The sequence below is a fragment of the Bufo bufo genome, chromosome 5 (assembly GCF_905171765.1).
Source record: "Bufo bufo chromosome 5, aBufBuf1.1, whole genome shotgun sequence".
NCBI lineage: Eukaryota > Metazoa > Chordata > Amphibia > Anura > Bufonidae > Bufo > Bufo bufo.
The window spans coordinates 463,868,354-463,886,911 of record NC_053393.1 but is presented as its reverse complement, the minus strand read 5'-3'; the positions used below and the strand labels follow the sequence as shown (position 1 = coordinate 463,886,911).

The following is an 18,558-nucleotide window of genomic DNA, read 5'->3' as shown; positions in this document are numbered from 1 at the left end:
ACATGCAATAAAAGTTAACCTTCATGTTCATGCCAGATTTAGCTGTAAGTTTTTTAATGAAAGTAATTAAGAATAAATTGAGTTTAGTTTTTACTTTGAGAATAAAGCTCTCTTCGGGCTGCAGGTGAAGCTCGAGCATAGACTGCTTAACCATCTGTTCAAAGTGAAGGTCCCTCTTCCTAGGAACATCCAGTGCAGGAAACAGGTCACTGATCAGGCCCATGAAAATTGGGACATCATCTGTTACTATCTTAGGTAAATTGAAGTCTCGTAAAGCTCGCATGAGTACCTAGAAGCAGGAATAAGGGGAAACACATTAATCTGAATCTATGCAAAGTCACTTTCTCCATGAAAAATTATTCTTATAAATGCTGAAGTAGTAAAATTAGGTTACAGGATTTTTTTTATTGCATAATAACAGTCTATAAGGTAATATTCTATTATTACAAAAAAGTCACTCCATATATTCTACATGTACTTCCTATATAGGAAACGTATCCCTCTGGATCCCATAGAGTTGAATGGAGAAGCAGACAGTTGTGTGTCTGCTGTTTCATTCAAATGGGAAAACAGAGACCCCATTCTAATGATCAATGGGGGCTCTAGGGGAAGGACTAAGCCGGACCAGACGCCGTAGCTTATACTGGACAGGGTGGGATTTCAGCTGCGGGGAGGAGGTACACTGTAGGGAGCTTGTCAGATAAGCAAGCTGGGTGAAGTTTGACAGTAGCTAATGCCTCATTCACACGTCAGTGTTCGGTCAGTGATTTCCATCAGTGATTGTGAGCCAAAACCAGGTGCGGCTCTAAACACAGAACAGGTGCAGATCTTTCCCTTATACCTTATGTCTGTGGAGGCTCCAATCCTGGTTTTGCCTCAGAATCACTGATGGAAATCACTGACCAAACACTGACGTGTGAATGAGGCTTTATAAGCACGCACACTATTTAGCTGGACTCATAAAATTCTAATTTTAATATCACACAGGAGAACTTTCAAAAAGGGATTACACCGCTGTTCTGGCATGGATTTTCTAAGTCAGTAAACCATCCTCATTAGCTCTAAGAGATCTACATAATAATGTACGCAGCTCGTAATGTGCAATCTGGTGTCAGGTTCTCTTTAAATATGACACAGTTTTGTTGCAATTGAAACATTATTCAGCAAGTGTAAAAGTCTGAGCATCCTATCAGTGTACATTTAGTAACTCTCTCTTAAAGGGGTTGTCTCACTTTAGCAAATGGCATTCATCACGTAGTCAACGTTAATAAAAGGCACTTACTAATGTATTGTGATTGTCCATATTGCCTCGTTTGCTGGCTTGATCCATTTTTCCATCACATTGTACACTGCTTGTTTCCAGGGGTTATGGCTCCGTTGCAATTCAGCAGCACTGGAAGAAAAAGTGCAAGCCTCTCTGGTGGCCGGGACCATGGGTGTGCAGTTGTGCACATAGGCACAAATGTTCAGCAGCTCCTGTCCCAGCCACCACATATCTGCACTGTGATGGTAGTCGTAACCCCCGGACAAGAGCAGTGTATAATGCAATGGAAAAATGAATCCAGCCAGCAAAGGAAGCAATATGGTCAATCACAATACACGAGAAACTGCCCATTATTTACTTTGTCTACAGAATAAGGGCTCATGGACACGGTCGCGCATACGGCGGGTTCGCAATACACAGGCACCAGCCGCGTGCACCCCGCATCACGGATGCGGACCCATACACTTGAATGGGTCCGCAATCCGGCAGATGCGGTGTGGTGCGGAACGGAAGCACGGATCAGAAGCCTACGGAAGCACTCCGTAGTGCTTCCGTGGTGTTTCAGACCGTGCCTCCGCACAGCAAACAAATAGAACATGTTTTATTTTTTTACAGTGCAGACGGATCACGGACCCATTCAAATGGAATGGGTCTCGATCCGTCCCGGCAGCCGCACGGATGTTGCCCGTGCATGAGGCCTTAATGCCATTTGCTGAAGTGAGACAACCCCTTTAAGCCAAAATTAGAGCTTCTAAACATGCCTTGCAGTCAGCTTACAGTCTTGCTATCCCTGCTTAAAGATTTTTTCTCATTTCTCCTTGAAAGATGCTTATTGTTCATAAATATGATTTGCATCTCTTCTGTGCATGGTGTGTTTAGAAACTACCCACGGATTTATAACACTATTCACGTATAGAGATATAAACGCCATTTCACAACCTTAAAGGGGTTATCCAAAGTGTAAATCATGCCCCCCCAATGCCCAGGCCCCTCATATAGATTTTACTTACCCCGCTGCCCGGCACCCACGTCACTCCCGATCCCCTGCACGGCCGCCACTGCATCTCCCTGTTGCATGGATCAAAACATCCGCCGGCGGAGGGAGCAGCCAATCGCAGGCCGCAAAGGGGATGAGACTCCTTAGCACCGTGGGTGATGCAGTGGCGGCCGTGTGGGGATCAGGAGCAACGCCGGTGACGGGGAGCAGGGTAAGTATAATCTACATGAGGGGCCCAGGCATTGAGGGCATGTTTTAGACATTGGATAACCCTTATAACTTCTTGCACATTGAATCAATTTAGTGCTGGTTTTGATGTATGTTTTGGGGGTCAATAAAGTTTTGTTAAAAATGGTGGCACATACAATGGGAATAATGTGCGGTATAGGCTGGAGTAAATTACAGCTTGCACGGGGTTAGATACAAGCAGACAAGCAAGCTGCCCTTTCCACAAGCTGAGAAAGCAGCTGTAGCTTCTAGCATGGAGAGACCTCAGAAAAGTGCTGGTACATACCTGTAATAGAGTAGATGCGATTTGCTATGGCTTGTCTAAATGAGCATACTGAGGAAGTCATATTCTAATCAGTGTGGCAAGAATGAAAAGAAATGTACCTGATCTTCTGGCCGATTACTGTCACCTCGTTTTAGGGAGCCTGCTACAACAAGGACAGACTTTACAGCTCTCAGGCCCCAGTCATAGTGATCCTGTACATGGGTTCATCACATAAAAGAACAAGTATTAACATTTTCATAGATAACTTGTTGAATAGGTTCTTAAAACTTCCAAACACTCTATACATTGATGAAACTGATGAACATTCATGTATTACTGTCTAATAGTATTGATCTTTCAACAGGAGGACCTGTCATAGTCATGATTTTATTTTAAATGTAACTTTATGTTTAAGAAGAGAGCAGTATAAAGGAGTGCGTGCATGCTATGAAATACATTAGAGGTAATAATAACATCTGATGAGGTACAAATAACTAGCACTGAGCTAAAGGCACATTCCAGAACTATAATATTGATGACCTGTCCTGTGGGACTGCACTTGCCGTTCATTTCCCGACCACCACACAGTCCACCGCACCTCCTACAATCCTGGGAATCTGGCCTCCGCTGATCTAATATTGATCATACGGATAGGTCATTACTATAAATGGTGGTGGTCTGACCTAATACGAGATTGGATACTTTGGTTGGTATTATTAATTGCTTTTTATTCATTTGCATCTTTATTATACTATATTTTTTCCAGCATATTTAGCAGAAAACCTTTTTCAAAGCTACACTGTTATGCTGTGTTTTTAATACAATTTTGCACTTGCACTTTAGGTCTATCCTGTTGTCCAGCCACCACAATTGTGTTGTTTTTAATTTTTTTAACCAGTTGTGTTTAATAAAATATAATGATATAATCATGTTTACGGTGACTATTAATAAATTTATTATTCAAGTACATATACTCTTATTGGTTTTTGGTCTTTCATATATATGGGTTACTGTTACTCTAGAAGGGGAAGTTGGTTTGGTGTTTACATTAATCTAAAAGGCCTCGAAAATCCCTCTAAGGATAACTGTCTTTTGGAACACACTAATACAAGCGAAGAGCTAATAAGTGAACAATATAGGAGATAAACAAAGGAATATGAAGTCCAGACATACAGATATCAGCACAAAAAAAAGTGTGTACAGAATATTACAGTATAATGATACTATTCAAGAATTATACCAGACAGGTAAATGCCAGAAAATATGACATGATTCACAGAGGTAGTGACAGGAACAAGTCATCAAGGAAAAAAGTAAGAGGAAAAGCTAAGGGGAGAATAGAAGGTTGCATTATGCAGCATAGGGCTGTCACATTAGATGTATCCATTGGCACGTCACTAGGGTGGTGTAGCATTCACCAGAGAGGCTAATGCCGAGTACATGTAAAGTCTCATGCAGACGTCCATGGAACACGGTCCCTGAGATACCGGACTGGCATTGCAGGAGCGCAAGGCGTCATAGCAACCAATGCAAACTTATGCTGAACTATAGCCAATTCATCCATCTCAAGTAAATTTCGCCAGACAGGTTGGCAACTTGCTTTAGAAAAGTTATGTCTTTAACCCCTTAATGACCAATGGCGTACTGCGCACGTCATGATGTGGTGTTAGTTACCACATCTTGACGTACACAGTACGTCATGAGATCAAAGTGTCACCGCAAGTACACTTGCAGTGACACCGGCATGTAAACTGGTATCATAGACAGCAGAACTGTCCGGGCAACCGGCTGGGGACCAATCACAGCGGTCCCTGCCTTTGGATCGCTGCGATTGGTCAGTCAGATTTGATTGACCAATGGCAGTGTTCAGCAGGGCAGCTCCGATCTCCTCAGTAAATGTTGAGGAGATCGGGGCTGCACTACTGTGTTGATCACCTCCCCCCCATTCAGGATGGCCGAGCGGGACCCCCCACCCTTCCCCGCCCCCACAATCTTTCAGGATGGCCGAGCGGAACCCCCCATCCCCACAATCTTTCAGGATGGCCAAGCGGTAGTAGATTGTCATCTGTAACATACAGCTGACAATCTACTGTAATGGCCAAAATCGGTGCTGGTACTGATGTCGGCCGTTTAACCCGTTCCATGCCGCGGTCCATAGGGACCGCTGTATGGAAGGGATTAACAGGGAGGAAGCTCCCTCCTTCCACCCTTCCTTCGGGCCGCTGCTCTGCCGTGGCTTGCCAAGCCTGACAGGGTCCTGTCAGGGTCTTCAAGAAGCAAATGGGTCTGAGTCAAAAAGTGTAAAAAAAATTAAAAGTTAAAAAAAAGTTTAAAAAAAATCTAACATTTTCCCATATACACACATTTATAATTGGGTAAAAATGAAGTAAATAGAATACCTAAACATGTTTGGTATTGCCGCATCCGTAACAACCAGCTCTATAAAAATATCAGAAGACCTAACCCCTCAGGCAAACACCTTAAAAAAAAAAAGGAAAAAATAAAAACAATGCAAAAAAAGCTATTTTTGGTCATCTACCATCACAAAAAGTGCAACTCCAATCGATCAAAAGGGCGTATGCCCCCCAAAATAGTACCAATCAAACCGTCACCTCATCCTGCAGACAATGAGCACCTACATAAGACAATTGGCAAAAAATTGTGGCTCTCAGACTATGGAGACACTAAAACAATTTTTTTTTTGTTTCAAAATTTTTATTATTGTGTAAAACTTAAATAAATAAGAAAAAGCATACATATTAGGTATTGCCACGTCCGTGACGACCTCCTCAATAAAAATATCACATGACCTAACCCCTCAGGTTAACACCGTAAAAATAAATAAATAAAAACTGTGCCAAAATTACCAATTTTTTTGTCACCTTGCCTCAAAAAGTGTAATAATGAATGATCAAAAAAAAATCATATGTACCCAAAAATGGTACCAATAAAAACATCAACTCTTTCTGCAAAAAACGAGCCTCTGCACAAGACAATCAGCAGAAAAATAAAAAAAATATGGCGTTCAGAAAATGGAGACACAAAAACATAATTTTTTTTTCAAAAATGCTTTATTATGTAAAACTGAAACAAAGAACTTAGATATATTTGATATCATCGCATCCGTAACAACCTGCTCTATAAAAATAGCACATGATCTAACCTGTCAGATGAACGTTGTAAAAAACAAAAAATAAAAATGGTGCCAAAACATCCATTCTATGGTTACCTTGCCTCACAAAATACATAATATAGAGCGATTAAAAATCATATGTACCCCAACATAGTACCAATAAAACTATCACCTTATCCCCTAGTTTCCAAAATAGGGTCACTTCTTGATTGTTTCTAATGTAAGGGTACATCTGGGGGGCTTCAAATGGGACATAGTGTCTAAAAACCAGTCTGCCTTCCAAAAACCATACAGCGCTCCTTTTCTTCTGTGCCCTGTCGTGTGCCCATACAGCAGTTTACCACCACATGTGGGGTGTTTCTATAAACTGCAGAATCAGGGTAATAAATATTGAGTTTTGTATGGCTGTTAACTCTCGATGTGTTAAAGAAAAAAATGGATTAAAATGGAAAATCTGCCCAAAAATTGAAATTTTGAAATTTCATCTCCATTTTCTTGTGGAACACCTAAAGGGTTAACAAAGTTTGCAAAATCAGTTTTGAGTAACTTGAGGGGTGTAGTTTCCAAAATAAGATAATTTATGGGGGGTTTCTACTATGTAAGCCCCACAAAGTGACTTCAGACCTTAACTGGTCCTTAAAAAGTGGGTTTTGGAATTTTTCTTAAAAATTTTAAGAATTGCTTCTAAAATTCTAAGCCTTTTAACGTCCTAAAAAAATAAAATGACATTTACAAAATGATGCCAACATAAAGTGGACATATGGGGAATGTTAAGTAATAAATATTTTATGAGGTATCACTTTCTGTTTTAAAAGCAGAGAATTGAAAATTTTCAAACATAAGCCTGGTCACGAAGGTTCACAATGGCCCGGTCATTAAAGGGTTAACAGCAATGAAACAAGTTTTCCTGCGTGCATGAGACAGGTCCATCCGCAATCTATAGGTGCCCAGTTATACAGGATACCACTAAATGGAACAGTGCAGTCTACTACACTATCCTTCCCTCCTTTGTTAGTGGTCTACTGCCGTACTGTATATTGGGCAGACGGAGGTCACTCTTCTGGCTATTGTAGCATCCAAAGCAGATATGAACAGAGGCTAAGTACAGCAATAGATTTTGCCTATAGGCAGCTTCAGAGGAGGGTTTCTTTCTTCTGGAGGAATGGCGATTTGCATAAAAATTAAGCAATATAGTTTAAGAAATAAAATAATTTATAAATTCACAACTCAAATGTATTGCTGAATAGGAGAAAACAAGATGAGCAGCGTTTGCCTTGTATGTAATACCCTTCAGCACAACAATAAATCGGGTTATTGCCTTGTACACTTGTCTGTATGTCAGCAGTAACCTGCACGGTCACCTTTACTTACTCTGATCAAGGCTCATCCTGGAATAATATGGCCCAATTGCACCATAAATTGTTTATAACAATTTATGGAGCGCGAATTAAGTGAAGCAACAATATGCCTGATTTTATAGACCAATTTAGGACCTAATAAATGATTTCGTTAATCCTCACAGGCGAGACTAAGACACAGCAATTAAAGCACTACCTGTGATAAGGGATTTTCATTTTATTTTAAAAGTAACATGTTAATGTATTAAATGATAGGAACATCATCGTACAAAACCACTTGGGTAACACATAAAAATACTGACATAATACCATCTCCAAATAATAATTACAGTATATTCTTTTTCATTTTTCAATAAACTTTTTCCAAATTTTCAAATTGTGTTGCAAATTTGTTTAAAGGGCGTCTGTCATCAGGAAAGTCACTGATAAACCAGGCAAAAAAGCCGTGTAGGGATAGCTGACCTGAATGTAATAATAACTTTCACTTAGTGATCTGTTGCTTTATTCTGGAGAAAAAATACTTTTCATCCATATACAAATTAGCAGTTAAGTGCACTGAGGGTGGGGCCAGCCCCTCCCTCTCGTTAATTGACAGGACCAGGCAGATGACTATGCAGCACACTTCTGCTGAGAGGAGTTCGACGCTCTCCACCACACATTTGCGAAACGTTGCTTGAAAGAATCTGGATTCCTCTGATTCATGCTGAGAATAATATTATCCAATAAATGTGATTTCATTTGTATCTTCAAGTTCAAGAAGTGTGCTGCAAATTTCTTAATCTGTCACGGGGCTAAAGACCCATCACCATCACATACCTTCAGAAGGCAGAGGTGTACAATAACCATTGCTACATGAATATTCAGGAATCTGACCATGTCAATCAAGGAGAGGGAGGGGCTGACAGAAGAAACAGGGAGGAGCAAGGTTGCACAGAGTGGCTTGGGAAAACCCTCAGTGCACTTAACTGCTCATTTGCATATGCATTAAAAGTACTCTTTCTCCAGATTGATGTAACAGATCACTAAGTGAAAGACATCGTTAAATTCCACTGAGCGAGCCCTACAAGGTACTGTGCCTGGTTTATCTGTGACTTTCCTGGTGACAGACTAACTTTATCAATGTAGAATACACATGTGAAACACAAAACCATATTTAGCAAACCAACCTCAAGGAATATATATATATACAGTCCTTAGTCTAAGACATTCTTTGAGAGCACAAGACTGTGATGGTAGATTTAATTGCTCTATAATTGTAGGAGAATTTTAAAGTGATAATACGCTACCTTGCCAAAGCAAATGACGCTTGTGTCATCTATACCCACAGTGATACAATGCTGTATAGTATATTAGAAATTACCTGTCTCTAGTCAAGACTGTTGCATTATACTGTATTACGCAGTACTTATTACCTATGGCATTGATACAAAGGCCTAACTAATTCTTACAAGAACATGTTCTGACTGGTAGCTAATGACGCAGTTTCCGAAAAGTGCAATTATCATTTCTAAAAATGACTTCAAGCAAAATGTGTCAGTACTAGAATTGTAGGGAAATTAATTGCAGATACAAGAAAGAAAACTATCTATACAGTGTTTAAATAATTTATACTTTAGCCTGAAGGTAGCTATACATATATGAAATAATTTGACAGGTCTCATAATGCTACTACAAAGGGATATTATGTTTTACATTATGGTTTTTAAATTTCACTGAACATATATTACATTCATCGGATTCATCAGTAAGGTGTACTGCGTCTTTTATTACATTCGGTTACAAAGACTATCATTGCTGGGTAACAGCATAAAATCTATTAGCTGCAGTAATGGTAAAACAACATCATATGCAGAGCACAAAACCCCTAAATCAAGCACGGCCATGGGATTACTAAGCAAAGGAATCTCAGGAAGGGTACTGGTTCTCACTGAAGAGTATGGAATCACTGCTAAAGGGGTTAATAAATTTTTACAGTCCTTTTTGTGATCCCAGGAGCTTATGTTGGAGAAAGGGTTAATGTATCAGTCCTAAATGCAGTTACTAGATGTGAACTGGCCCCACCCCTCTGGTCTGAGAGCTATAGTCAGTCTGTGAGAAGTAGCCGAAGAGCAAGGAGCTCTATGCAGCGTGTGCAGTGTAAAAGTGGCAAGGAGAGAAGCAGCAGACACGGACACACCAGCCCCTGTGAGCCAAGAGCAACCAGAAAAATGACTCTAACAAGCCAGCCTCTCAGTGAGAGAAGCGTTGAACTTTACAGAAGGTTGAGGGCCAATACAAGGGATGATGCATAAACAAAAAGCAAGTTGAGGTAATGTATGTACAATACTTAGATTATAAGATGCCCTTAACAGCAAGAAAAAATCTTGCCAAAAAGTGCCTGTGTCCTATAATCTGCAGTCGTGTCTAACAGTATCAGACCACCCTGACTGCTTCCTCAATGATCCGGCAGAGTGATGATACAGCACTTGGATCAATGATAGAGCTGCGAGTCTGTACACTTCTCTCTCTCCCGCCCTTGATTTCATTTATGTATGTGAGGTCTACTGGGGTAACTATCCATTAAATATTTTTAGGGAATAATTAAAGGGAGTATGCACAGTCTGAAAATAGCAGCACTGATTGAATACAATGAGTCTGTGGAGGCACCCCCCCCCCCCCAACTGGTTACCACCACTCTGTACTGTACAACATGGAGCCCATAAGAATAGATACTCCAGAACTCCTATTACATGGGGAATGCATGAAGCTATTAAAACAGGTATGTCAGGAGCGGTGAAAGGTACTCTTTAATAAAAAAAAAATTTTAGCCTCCCCTAGGAGGCTAGACTATGCAACCTTCAGATTGCTTTTGGCTTACACTGTAGTTCAATAGAACTACAATCTAAACTCCACTTGTAGTTATCCTATGGAGCCCTGCCACCATAGGAAGTACAGCTCTGAAACTCTGGTCTCTTCAAAGAGACCCAGCGCATCAGACCGAAGGAACGGCTCCCTCAAACTGCATGGGGGAGCTGTACCTGACCCAGAAGCACACTCTTTGGCACTATCGCCCGATCGCAGACAACAGCAGAAACCCATGTAATATATTGAAGATGAGGGTCGGCACTGCCTTGTAATGGTTGCGGTGCACGTGTCAATGGGTCGGCGTCCCAGCGAACAATATGAAGAAGAGGACCGGCACTCGCGTAAAGGTGAGTGCCGGTCCTCTTCTTCATATTAACAGCAGAAACCCAGTCACTATGGCGCCTGCTGCGCTCGCAAGTAGATGCCATATATAAAACCTCTTGTTCCACCGTACATGTACGGCGCTGGGGTGGAAGGGGTTAAAGTCCATGTCCACCTTTGCAAACAATTGTTTTCTCAATGCATATAACATGAAATATGACGCTCCCATGCAGGCTATATATCTCCATGGTAACAGACAACAAACCGTGTAGCTAAATCCTGCAGTCATTTTCAGTTCTTTTTGTCCACTACTTCTGGCTAGATAGCACAAAGCAGAGCGCAAATGGAATAAAGTATGAAAAATCAAGACTGCAGTATAAGGCTACTTTCACACTTGCGGCAGAGGATTCAGGCAGGTAGTTCCGTCGCCGGAACTGCCTGCCAGACCTGGCAATCCAGACGCAAACAGATGCATTTGTGAGACGGATCCGGATACGGCATTAATGCATTTCAATGGAAATTAATGCTGGCATTCCGGCAAGTGTTCAGGATTTTTGGCCAGAGAGAAAACTGCAGCATGCTGCGGTATTTTCTCTGGCCAAAAAACGTAAGAGGGACTGAGCTGATGCATCCTGAAAGGATTTCTCTCCATTCAGGATGCATTAGGATAAAAGTGATCAGTTTTTTTCCGGTATTGAGCCCCTAGGACAGAACTCAATACCGGAAAAGAAAAACGCTAGTGTGAAAGTACCCTTACACAACACAGCATTTGTTTGTGATCTGCTACCATGGAGACACATAGCTTGCATAAGAGCTGTGGAAACAAAACAGGAATTTTATAATTAAGACCTATTGCAAAGCTGCATTGTTTTTTGTACAACACACAATAAAAAAAATGTGCTTTCCAAGGTCTACATAGCCTTCAGCAATTTTATAAAAGATAATTCAAGGACTTTTATATGAAGAAATGCCTCCTTTTCATCACAATAAATAAATAATAGACATGGGTGGTTAACGTCTTTAACTTGCTTGTAAACAGCAAACTCTTTAAAATATGATGGATATATTCCTAAGTATAACTAAAGAAAAAAATGGGTGCTGGAAGGGACCCAGGACACAGAAAAAGGAAACAGGGCACAGTGAAAAAGATCTAAAAGAAAATATGTGAAAAAAGACCCAGCATCAGGATATTCGATATTAAATGTAAATTTAAAATCACTGCTCATTTTGAGTTAAAAATCATTTTTTCAACTGCTCTTTGTTAACAATGTTAAGCCCCTCTCTCTGTGCAGCCTTGAGATTCTCTAGTAACATCCTGTCTATTTTTACTGTTCCGTCAGGCAGCTCAGCTGATGGCTCTGATCTCTGACCTTATAAACATTCATTATAGCTCAATTCTTATCTTACTGATAATGTGGCTTAAATAAATGTTTTTGAGCCATTCATAAATTAGAGATAAGGGTTATCAGACCCCAGGCACACAGTGAAAGTACCATTAACACAGCAAGGCAGAAGTTAACCTTTTTATGACAAAGCTGCTGAATATTTTTTAATAAAGACCAACTGATGATTTTAAGCCCAAAATTAATAAATTACAATCATTTTAAAAATTTGCCCCCGAAGGTGTACATAGCCTTTAATCAGTTTTTGCACCATGTCTTGGCTAGATAGAAAATGGTAGCTACAAGATGATAGAATAAGCAAGTATCACATGTACTTGCAGAAAAAGTAGATGTGAATCTGTATTCATTAACAGCAACATTACCTGTTTGGAAAGCAGCTCCTTGCATAGCGTGTAAAGGGTAATAAATTTCCTGGCTAAAGGGCGGGCATTAAGGAACCCCTCAGCTATCAGCATTATTTCACAGATCAGCTCAGTGTCTGGAACCACCATGGCACATGGCCTGAAAGAAATTGCAGAGCATAATCATTAACATTGCAGCGTGACTACGCCTTTACAATCCTTAAAATGGTAGACGAAAATAGTTAACTGTTATACATCAGTGGCCCGTGTGGAAAATGTGCAGCAAACCCACAACTTACATAGTTACATGACACATGATCATCAAGTTCAACCATTTTCAGGGCAATTATACTACAGGGTGGGCCATTTATATGGATACACCTTAATAAAATGGGAATGGTTAGTGATATTAACTTCCTGTTTGTGGCATATTAGTATATGTGAGGGGGGAAACTTTTCAAAATGGGTGGTGACCATGGCGGCCATTTTGAAGTCGGCCATTTTGAATCCAACACCGCAGGAGAAATGCTAGCACAGGCTTCCAGTATCCGTAGTTTCAGGTGCTGCACATCTCGTATCTTCACAGCATAGACGATTGCCTTTAGATGATACGAGATGTGCAGCACCTGAAACTACGGATACTGGAAGCCTGTGCTAGCATTTCTCCTGCGGTGTTGCTATCAGTGTGTGAAGAGTGGGAGAAAAGGGTTGCATTGACAATCCAACACAATGGACAGCACATTGAACACATTTTGTAAGTGGTCAGAAACTTGTAAATAACTCATGAAAGAATAAAGTTACGTTAAAACCAAGCACACCATTGTTTTTCTTGTGAAATTTCCAATAAGTTTGATGTGTCAAATGACCCTCTTCCTATTGAAAAAACAAAAGTTGGATTCAAAATGGCCGACTTCAAAATGGCCACCATGGTCACCACCCATCTTGAAAAGTTTCCCCCCTCACATATACTAATGTTCCACAAACAGGAAGTTAATATCACCAACCATTCCTATTTTATTAAGGTGTATCCATATAAATGGCCCACCCTGTACATTACTTGTTATAACCTTCAAAGCCGTTTGCTGTTAGATAAGCGTGTAACCCTTTAAATGCTCACGTAGGGGGAGATTTATCAAATTCCACCTTTCATTTTTTTACGACTTCTTTGGAAAATGAAAAGATCTATCTGGATGCTATGGGCAACTAAGCCAGTTTTCCTTTGCACCAGTTTTAATAATTCTCACCCATAGTATCTGTCATTACTATCTCTTGGTTGGGGTAGGGCACTCCATAGTTTGACTACTTTAACTGTAAAGAATCCTTCTCTCCACATGGAATTAATGTCCCCTGCTCCTTTGTAAAGACTTTGGAATTCATAAATCCTGCCCCAGTTCTTAATGCTGAACACATAACTATACATGGATAGAAGATCACCTGATTTTATTAAAGCCGCTCATTATAAACATTTAATAATTTGTCTGCCTGCCTCTGAAGACTTTCTAGCTCTTTTACACCCTTAATGATAAAATATAATAAAATAAAAAAGTAAAAGACTAATAGGAAAAATTTAAATAGCTTCCATACATTTTGTAAGTCACGTAATACTATAGGGGTCATTTACTATACTGAAATATGCCTAAATTAGCGCAACCAGCCGCTATCTACGACTTCGCCCAGCTCACACCTGGTCTAAAATTGTGGGCATGGAGTGTGCGGGGAAGGGCCAGCAGGTCCGGCTCATTTACCATTTACTACGCCTGTTTTAGGAATAGAAAATTATCTAAATGTAAGACAACACAGAAGCGGTCTTACATTTAGAACTGGCGCATGATCTGCCGAAGTTATGGAGAGGCCGGTGTCTCTTCATAACTTTGGCGGATCCACCGCCAGCTATGGACCTTAATTAAGATTGGAGTCTAAAACGCCGGATTTCATAAATGTGCCCCTATGTTTTAAAGGGAGACTGTCAGGTGGTATATGTCCAATAAACTATTACTATGCACTTCACAATGGTTACAACCACACTTCTTAGGCTGCCGACTGGCTTCTCGCTGCCTAGAAATACAACTTTTATTCTTTATGTAAAGGAGTTGTCAGAAACGGCCAAAAAGGTTTGGTTTCAAATGCCTTCAAGATTTCATTTCAGCTTGGTAACAGAATCTGAAAGGATGGCTGTATAGGAAAAAAAAAATGGAATATGTATGGATTATAATTCCATCCCGTCATTCTTACTGTATGTGCTATTTGGAAGTCACCGTTTTTTAACAGCTATAAAATATGTGCTTATGCTCCTTACTGTAGTCCTGACACATCTACCAGATTTTGTTCCTTTGCTTAAAATTCCTAAGGAACATAATAGACCGTAGCTCCAATAAAAAGTGCTAATAAAGAAAGCAACAATAGATGGCGATAGCGCTCCAATAGCTTGCCTAAAGAGGGCCTTGAGATTCTCCGGCAGTTCTGTGCGGCCGGCGTAACCAGGGTTCATAGTGATAAATATTCCCACTGATGGCTTCAATGTGATGTTTTCTCCAAGGAAAAAGAATCTGTCAGGAGGAGAGGGACAAGCTGTGAAATGTGCTCTTTGCCTAAGATTACATTTTGATTTGATGTAAGTTATCATTTCTGGATAGATTCTCCGCTTGCCTCTTTTTCTTGTTGCGGATGGCATCCTGAATACTTTTCACTTGTACTGCAACCACTGACAGAACTTCTACTGCAATCCTGTTAAATTCATCAAAGCATCCCCAGGCTCCGGTCTGCGCCAGGCCTTTATATATGTTTCCTACCGACTGCAAGACAAATTGCAATGAAACTGCACTGTGGAAAAGAAATGTTTTAGGAAGCACAGATTGTGAATTTGCCATTTAACTTACTTTATAATCCATCTGTTCAGAGCAGTTGAAGACATATACCATCACCCCCAGGGCCCGACCTAAATCTTTGGTTGTCTCCGTTTTTCCTGTTCCAGCAGGGCCGGCCGGAGCCCCGCTCATAGTCAGGTGGAGAGACTGTGTCAGGGTGATGTAGCACCTTATGGAGGACAACAAATCCAGTTTCAAAGAAAATTATTTCAGTAATAGGCTGGACAAACAAAAACAAGGTGTCAATAAAAAAAGCATTATTTTTGAGTCCACCAAGGTACCACCATGAAATGAACATTCAGCTTTGCTGGTTCACTGCAGCCCCCACTAGAGGGAGCCTTGGAGCTTACTGTATACAGTTTTATTATAGTATGCAATAAATGTCTAAGCTCTGTGGAGTGGCGGCTGTAGACAGTCACAACGCTCATTTGTATCTCTGTCTCGGACTCTTCAATTGAATGGGAGCAGCTCTGCAGTAACCACTACACAGTGGGTGCAGCTTCGTAGTTCCAGCACCAGAGCTGAGGTAGAACTGCCGGGAGTTGGACTCCTACCTATCTGATATTAGTGACCTATCCTAGCGCATAAATATAAAAGTCCTGGGGACCCATTTATTATTTGTTCCAGCCATAATGTGGTTACACTCATATACAATCATACATCCGTTTTGACTGATTAAGTGCAAAGAGTTCTGGTTACATCACAAACCAAAAAAGGATTTACCTGTCAGTCAAAGGTGTGATAACCAGACGAGGTGTATTCCCTAAGTATTCGTAAGAATACTGAAACTGGGCGTCACAAATATTGACAAAGCAGTGCTTTTGTTTGTCATCCCAACGATGTCTCAGTTGAGATAACCAAGCAAAATCTTGAGCGCTGGTCACCTTTAAGAGTCAAAAAGAAAAACTAAATAATTAACCATAAAGAAATCGATAATGTGCAAACAGTTGTTGAAGCAAGCATCATAAACAAGGCTAAGCAATTTTAGACATTTATGCACCTTTTACAAATAAAAAAACAGGAACAACCCAATATATGTGAGACATTTAAAGAGGACCTGTCACCGCTCCTGACATGCCTGTTTTAATAGCTACATACATTCCCCATGTAATAACAATTCTGGAACATCTATTCTTATGGCTCTATGTGGTGCCATTCCTGTGTTATATCTACTAGAAGTTATGAATGAATTGCTAGCAGTCTGCAGTAAGGGTACAGAAGGGTGTTAACCAGTTGGAGATGTGTACCTGCACAGACTGAAAATAGCAGCACTGGTTGGATAGAGTCAGACTGTGCAGGGACACCCCCCCCCCCCCCCCCCAAACTTGTTACCTCCCCTCTGTACCCTTACTGCAGACTGCTAGCAATTCATTCATAACTTCTAGTAGAAATAATACAGGAATGGCACAACATAGAGCCATAAAAGAATCTGTGTAGAAATATGCACAAAACAAAAAGCATAACCCTAGGAAAAGTCATAGTCCAGGGGAGGAAATGATTCAATATACAGGGTGGGCCATTTATATGGATACACCTTAATAAAATGGGAATGGTTGGTGATAGTAACTTCCTGTTTGTGGCACATTAGTATATGTGAGGGGGGAAAATTTTCAAGATGGGTGGTGACCATGGCGGCCATTTTGAAGTCGGCCATTTTGAATACAACTTTTGTTTTTTCAATAGGAAGAGGGTTTTAACGTAACATTATTCTTTCATGAGTTATTTACAAGTTTCTTTTTGTTTACAGCCATTGACATGTCGCCGAGGTTAACACGTGAGGAGCGGATAGAAATTGTGTTGATGTCTGGTGAACGCAGTAACCGGGTCATTGCAGCAGATTTCAATGCAAGACACCCTACGAGACCACCCATCTCCCATGCTACAGTTAGCAAACTGCTTGCTAAGTTTCGTGAAACTGGTTCAGTGTTGGATTTGCCAAAATGTGGACGCATGAAATCTGTCTCTAATGAAGAAACATCAGTGGCTGTCCTAGCTTAATTCAGCAAGAGCCCACACCGTAGCACTCGCCGCATATCACTGGAGAGTGGCATTAGTCGAGCATCCCTTCGGCGGATATTAGCTACTCACAAATGGCACCCTTACAAACTCCAGCTACTGCAGCATCTCAACGAGGATGACCCAGATCGGCGCACTGAATTTGCAGAATGGGCAAAACAAAAATTGGAACAGGACCCTCAGTTTACGCAGAAGATTTTGTTCAGTGATGAGGCAAACTTTTATGTGAATGGTAAAGTTAACAAACAAAACCACCGCTATTGGTCTGAGACTAACCCACATTGGATAGATCCCTCCAAGACTGTTGGAACAAAAAAATTGATGGTATGGTGTGGTATATGGGGTACAAAGATAGTGGGGCCATTCTTCATCAATGGAAACCTCAAGGCCACTGGATATGCGAAATTGCTACATGATGATGTGTTTCCCTCTTTATGCACTGAAGCTGGCACGTTCCCTGAGTTTTTCCAGCAAGATGGTGCACCACCACATTATGGGTGTCAGGTCCGAGCATTCCTAGATGAACAGTTTCCTGGAAAGTGGATTGGTCGTCGTGGGCCAGTTGAATGGCCCCCAAGGTCTCCCGATCTGACCCCCTTAGACTTTTATCTTTGGGGTCATCTAAAGGCAATTGTCTATGCTGTGAAGATACGAGATGTGCAGCACCTGAAACTACGGATACTGGAAGCCTGTGCTAGCATTTCTCCTGCAGTGTTGCTATCAGTGTGTGAAGAGTGGGAGAAGAGGGTTGCATTGACAATCCAACACAATGGGCAGCACATTGAACACATTTTATAAGTGGTCAGAAACTTGTAAATAACTCATGAAAGAATAAAGTTACGTTAAAACCAAGCACACCATTGTTTTTCTTGTGAAATTCACAATAAGTTTGATGTGTCACATGACCCTCTTCCTATTGAAAAAACAAAAGTTGGATTCAAAATAGCTGACTTCAAAATGGCCGCCATGGTCACCACCCATCTTGAAAAGTTTCCCCCCTCACATATACTAATGTGCCACAAACAGGAAGTTAATATCACCAACCATTCCCATTTTATTAAGGTGTATCCATATAAATGGCCCACCCTGTATAATACATAATCTGGAGAGACCAATGCCCTACCAGCTAAACAGACCCTCTAATGGACTACTAAAAGAATAAATGTTATTGTGCCAATTAAAAAGGGTCCAAATCCAGTACTGCACACTTATACACCTATACATGCAAGTTAAAATAAAGGTATCAACCAGCGCTTCCGTACAGCACTGGACTGAAGTCCCTTGGGCCCACTAGAGGAAACAATTCTGAGGGCCCACCCTCTGGGCTCTGCTTTACTAGGGGTTCATTATTGTCAGAGCTTGGGCCCACCAGAGGATCGAATTGTTCTCTGGTGGGCCAGTCTGACCCTGCTCCCCTACATGTTTTACTGCCAAAGCAGTGTCATCAGGGAAATAGGGGCAATGATGTGGGTGGCCCACAAAACAATGGCAAAATAGCTGTTTTTGATTATCCCCCTCACTTTT

General features: G+C 40.9%; 1 protein-coding gene across 1 annotated transcript in view; it reads right to left on the bottom strand.

Annotated features, from left to right (window-relative positions):
• DNAH11 (dynein axonemal heavy chain 11) overlaps positions 1 to 18,558 on the bottom strand; it is a 303,358-nt gene that overhangs the window by 162,209 nt on the left and 122,591 nt on the right. The window contains exons 33-39 of the mRNA XM_040433722.1: positions 15,742 to 15,902; positions 15,031 to 15,187; positions 14,801 to 14,946; positions 14,584 to 14,700; positions 12,176 to 12,314; positions 2,874 to 2,966; positions 95 to 289 (exon numbers count right to left, since the gene is read on the bottom strand). Coding sequence (XP_040289656.1) covers positions 95 to 289; positions 2,874 to 2,966; positions 12,176 to 12,314; positions 14,584 to 14,700; positions 14,801 to 14,946; positions 15,031 to 15,187; positions 15,742 to 15,902 — 1,008 coding nt within the window. The remainder of the gene's footprint in view (positions 1 to 94; positions 290 to 2,873; positions 2,967 to 12,175; positions 12,315 to 14,583; positions 14,701 to 14,800; positions 14,947 to 15,030; positions 15,188 to 15,741; positions 15,903 to 18,558) is intronic.